The sequence below is a fragment of the Cynara cardunculus genome (genome assembly GCF_001531365.2).
Source record: "Cynara cardunculus var. scolymus isolate 2C chromosome LG 16, CcrdV1, whole genome shotgun sequence".
Taxonomy (NCBI): Eukaryota; Viridiplantae; Streptophyta; class Magnoliopsida; order Asterales; family Asteraceae; genus Cynara; species Cynara cardunculus.
Window position 1 is genome coordinate 6,456,481 of NC_037543.1, and position 6,157 is coordinate 6,462,637.

The 6,157-nt window shown below is 36.0% G+C and overlaps 1 protein-coding gene across 1 annotated transcript; it reads right to left on the reverse strand.

Annotated features, from left to right (window-relative positions):
• Window positions 1–582: 582 nt before the first annotated feature.
• Window positions 583–4,862, reverse strand: LOC112529651 (UPF0587 protein C1orf123 homolog). Its single transcript, XM_025140990.1, has 4 exons — window positions 4,761–4,862; window positions 3,341–3,445; window positions 2,067–2,234; window positions 583–729 (listed from the first exon to the last, which is right to left on the reverse strand). Exons 1-4 carry the CDS (start codon window positions 4,860–4,862, stop codon window positions 583–585), a joined length of 522 nt encoding a protein of 173 aa, XP_024996758.1.
• Between the last annotated feature and the right edge of the window lie 1,295 nt (window positions 4,863–6,157).

A 6,157-nucleotide genomic window follows, 5' to 3' on the forward strand; every position in this document is an offset into this window, starting at 1 on the left:
TCAGCGACGGATCAACGAGGAAAATATTTAGCGACGGATCAGCGAGGGATCTGCGAGGGATCTTTCAGGGACGGATCAGCGAGGGAAATATTTAGCGACGGATCAGCGAGGGAAATATTTAGCGACGGATTTGCGAGGGATCTTTTAGCGACGGATTTGCGAGGAAACTTTCAGCGACGGATTTGCGAGGGATCTTTCAACGACGGATTTGCGAGAGATATTCAGCGACGGATTTGCGAGGGAACTTTCAGCGACACATGTACATGCATACAAATGACATCGACACATAAAAATATGTACATATAACACATAAAAATGAGAAAATAGGGTTTCTTCGGCAAAATCCCTCGCTGATCCCTCGCAGATCAGCGAGGGAATTGGTAAAAGTCAGATTCTCTCGCTGATCCCTCGCAGATCTGCGAGGGATCAACGAGGGAATTAGTTTTTTGGCAATTCTGCGAGGGATCAGCGAGGGATTTTCCTCGCTAATCCCTCGCTGATCTGCGAGGGATGTTTTCCCTCGCTGATGTTCGTCGCTGATACCTGGTTTTCTAGTAGTGTTACTACTACTACCGAGTTAGTTTATCCACATCTTTTGTATTTCCGCTTAACCACCTTGAACATAGAATCTACATCGTATATCATGACTGGATACCATCCATCCTCATAATATTCGGCAAAGTCTCCCTTTGAAAAGTCAACATCTTCATATATGTTGGCCCCTTCAATCTAAACAATATTCATTTTAGAGTTAAATTACATAAAAAAAAATGACATTGTTTTGAATGACTACAATAATCATTTCAAAAAGAAAATGGATAACTATAAATCTACCACCATTTATTTTTGTAAAAGTATTTGTGACCAAATTTAATGCAGGGGAAGATAATAAAGATGCAAAAAAGGATCACGTTTCCTCCATTTCATTTTCATGTTGTGAAAACTAACATGAAAATGGCCCAAATGGATGGATCGGAAATATCATTGTATAAAAGCATGGTATTGAATTGCATATCATTTATATGAACGGTTACCAAGATGTTTTTTAGTTTTTCATTTTTTTTACGATTTTCACATGAACCTGACCCTATATATATATATATATACACACACACACACATATATGTGGGTGTGTGTATGTATATATAGGACGATAAGCGAAATTTAGTGTGAGAAAGAGAGTTAATGTGAGAAGCATAAGAAGAGATGTGAATCCTTTGATCACTTTTAATCTCATGCCCACCTATGAATTGTGTTTTAGAAAGAAATTGATCGGGTGCATCATGGTAAACCTCATTAGTGTTGACATTCAATTAGGATTGATCCAATGGTGGAGATCTCTTCTTACGCTTCTCATCGTAACTCCTCTTCTCACTGAAACCCAACCCTAAGACGATAATCAAACGAGAGACACAAATATGGCACAAACCCGTGAGAATTGATATACAAATATTTTTTACATGATTTTTTTTTCATCAAAACCTATGATTTTTAAAATATTGTTTCACATATGTTTGTGTTCACCTTGTGAAAAAAATTTGGTTCACTTATGAAATGAAAAATACACGTATAAAATATTCACATGGTGAAACAAATATATGTGAAACAATATTTTAAATTCTAGCATTTGATGAAAAAATATCATGTAAAAAAATATTTTATACCGATTCTCATAAGTTTGTAACATATTTATGATTTTCATTTGATTTAACCCCTGTATGTATGGTGTTGAAATAGTTAACTAATAAAAGCTAAAATATGGATTACAAAAAGCAAACTCTACAAATGCATTATTGTACCTTCAATCTTTTTTAAATTATATTTCATATCTAAAGATTTATCCTTCATATATCTATACACAATCACATCAAAAACCTTCATCTAGTTTAACCATCGTCAATGGTTGATGATGTATGTTAAGTAACTTGATTAAAACGAGACGAAAATAATGTATGTGATATACGATTATGACATATGAACTTTTTGTTAGAGTATATAATAAAAGAAGTTTCAAGGTAGAATGATGTTTTTATCTATCTTAATTTTCTTATCTAACTAAGACTTACAGTTTCGGCTTTCCAGCCTCTGTCGAATGCAAAATCCGATGGTTCAATACCCTGGCAGTCGAATACCATCAAACAACCGTAGTGCCCATTCTCACTTGCGGTGTTAGTAAGGGGGATGCCTAGGCCAGGAATCATAGTCATTGTTCCTACCCTTCTACAAAACTTACACTGATACAACACAAAACGTGTACACAAATTGTATTATTCTCCGTCCCAAAATAAATGTCCACAGTCTAAAATGCAAAAAGTTCAACAAATATGTAATTATTACACTTTTTAATTGACTAACTTTGACATATTTATCCTTGAATTTCTCCATCTCATAGTTATGGATAGAATTGGAAAGTAAGCACTTAATTTTGAAAGTGAACAATCATTTTAGGTTTGTGTTTGCACAATTATCATATAGTTAAAGTGCAAGAAAAATGTGAGAAAATGTAAAACCCATTAAATTGCTCTCTAAAAGATCCAAAAAGGCCTTTGATGTGAGAAGGGGTTTCCAACATATATTGAAAACATGTCCATATCTTGCCAATGTAGGATTCTAACGTTAACATGGGCTAGACATACATAGATCGTCCCAAAGTGTCTAGAGGGGGCTAGAGGGGCAAAAGTTGTAAAAGAGTGTGGAGTATGAAGCATGGTAGATATTGATTGTGATAACATGTGAGAAATTGTGGAATCTTATTACATAACTCCCCAAAAAATCCCTTGAATATATTGAGGATGATAGGTCCAAGTGTAGCTGCTATAGAATTCTAAATAAGAGTATATATTCTGAACTGAGATCATTCTAAGCATTAGAAGATAATATTTAACCAATAAGAAGAAAAAATCATGCATTTAAAAAGAAAATTGATTACAATAATTTTGCCCCATCCAGTGCACAGGTTGTGCAACTACTATACATAGACGCTGAGCATTCTCTTTGGCAACTATGGCCTCCAAACAGGCTAGAGTTAATTTATGACCAAAATATTTTTAATTTTGTAACTTCAGTATGTTATTGTAGTACTTATTTAATTCCATATGGTTATCAATTTTTCAGCTTGAACCATAAATTCTGCCAATTTCAAAGCTAAAAACTCCATTGACACTTGTATGGATTCCTATTAGGATGAATGGACTATTGACTGCAAGGTCGAAACATATAACCCGTTTAATGTTTGTAATTATAAATGCAGATATGCATATATTTTCGTTATATATATATATATATATATAGAGAGAGAGAGAGAGAGAGAGAGAGAGAGAGATGATGATGAGATGATAACCTTTTTGATAAGATTGGTGGTACGCCTTCTTGAGAGAGGAACTGTCTCATTCAGGCTCACACAGATCCCTTTCTTGGTTACCTCTTGACATTCGTTACATTTCAACTATGGAAAATAAGTAAATGTGATTTAGTAACCACTATAAGATAATCACGTGAACGGTAGTTTATGCAGTTACCACTGGCCTGTAAAAATGGCAGAAACCTTGTTAACATGTGAGATTATAATGATTGACTAGTTAGCGTGCCATCATCATTCTTTTTTTAAGGTCAAGTTTAATCAGATTTGGAAAGACTGAATACATATTTGGAAATGGCGAATACCATAAGAACTTTAAACAGGAGCCGGTAATACCAACCATAGGTAACACCTTATTGTGCATGGCAAAGAGATAGACGGGCATTGGAATACAGAAAGGAGAAGCAATGTGGGATACAGAAAGAATAACAATTGTACATACATTAATGTATAATGTAGGTATATCCACTAAAGCATATTTGGTAACATGCATTTATTGGTACGTAGGGTCATACGACCTGACTTGAGAAATAAACCGACTGAAATAGCTAAACAAGGAATAGAGGAAATTAAAAATGATTTGAGCAATAAAATAAGAACATTGCCTACCTAAAGACGCGATGTGATAAACATGCTTTAGTGTAAATATTCAGGTATAATGAATAAAAAAGAGGATGCCTTCAACTTCACACATTTACATGCACTGATGCTACCCAGAGTCAAAAATACATACATCTGAGCCAAAGTGCCAGAGGATTAGAAACAATCCATAGTCTGTTATTCTCTGGAAACAAATACCGATACAAGAACGTGAACTATCTGTGAATTCAATTTCATCTATGATTATTTGTATCCTTGAATATTTCTATCGCATGTGTAGGTAGAATTGATATTTTCTGTTCATTCCTAAAACAATTCCTTAAATATAACTTTAATAGTTCATTCCTATCATGAGCTCAGAGTACAGTAAAAAGAACTAAGAACCAACAATTGGAACCTGATCAGTGGTTACCTAACACACACACACACACACACACCAAACATAGACAAATTTCCAAAGTAGCATGTCGATTCAGTAAATATACAGACAAATACAACGAAAATGCTAGTATTCAGTGAAGGCACGCAATGAAAAACAACAAACAGCAGTAAGAAGCCTAACAGTAACTAAACAATAAACGATTATACATGATAGATTATCGGAGTAATTAGAACCTCAACGACAAGGAACAAACACATTACATATACGCAACCACACACAGACAAACAACAAAAATAACTCCATGATCTCTGCCCTAAACTCAAAGAAAGTAAAACGGAAACGATAATGCGTCATAAAATCATCGAATAAATTCCAGTATGTGCTTGTGTTTGTATGAAAAATGAGAAGAAATCGATAAACCTTAAAGTAGTAGGTGAAGTCAGGATCACTGCAACCGCCTTGAGGCTGAAAGTTGGTGAGGTTTACGAGCTCTGCGTGGATACACAACTTGAATTTCACCATTTTTGAACACAGTTTTCTGTTCTCTCTAGAAATGCATTTTTTTTTTCTCTATCAAGAATGACGCATTGATTTTAAGGAAGCGTGAGCCTCAAGCTGCAGGTCTCCCGCCCAAGTTTCTCTCGCGTGTAACAAGATATGGTCCCTTTTTTGCTAAGAAGAAAAGTGTAAACTACAATTTTGGTCCTTGTGGTTTACTAAAGTTACGAACATCATTTATAAAACTTTCACAAGTACAAAAATGGTTACATGAGCATCCTAATAACCATCTATATATCTATATAAAACAGAAACTTGGATGGTTGACGTGTCATCATCTCCTACCAAGATTCCTACCTTCCTTTTTTCTCATTTTTTTCTTTTTTTTAACCATTCCAACCTTAAACCTTCAGTCTTCCACCTTAAACCTTCAGTTATGTTTTCCCTTTTTTCTTCTCCATCAATAATCGCCGCCCACCTCCACCGCCTTTTGTCCTTGCCGCACCACCACTGCCTGCTAATGCTAACAGTCCGACATGACTGGTTTCGGGTCGCCCCCAACACGGTGACTGAACCCGTGTGGGATTCGGTGAAACGAGATTCGAGGATTGTTAGTAATTTGAAGTTAGTTGTTTTTCCGAATCCGTTTCCTGAGGATCCGGGGAAAGCTTTGCGAGATTGGGATCTTTGGGGGCCGTTTTTCTTCATTGTGTTTCTAGGGCTCATTCTATCTTGATCCGCCTCGGTAAAGAAGTCAGCCGACTTAGAAATAACTGCCCAGGAAACACGAAAGATCCCCTGGATCACAACCCCATCAACATTTGCGTGGCTATAAAATCAGATAACCAGGTAAAGTAGAATTGAGATTGAATTTTTTTTTTGAAGAAATCACTACTAGAAAACCAGGTATCAGCGACGACTATCAGCGAGGGAAATTTTCCCTCGCAGATCAGCGAGGGATCAGCGAGGGAAGTGACAAAAAACACATTCCCTCGCTGATCTACGAGGGAAATATTCCTTCGCTGATCCCTCGCTGATCAGCGAGGGAAATTCCAAAAAACTCATTCCCTCGCTGATCCCTATCAAATCAGCGAGGGATCAGCGAGGGAATGTGAATTTTTGTCATTTCCATCGCTGATCCCTCGCTGATTTGCGAGGGATCAGCGAGGGATTTTTCTATTTTTCCTATTTTCTCATTTTTATGTGTTATATGTACATATTTTTATGTGTTGATATCGTATGTATGCATGTCATGTGTTGTTTGTGTGTGTGTGTATATATATATATATATATATGTTGTGGTTGCTAACCGCGATATA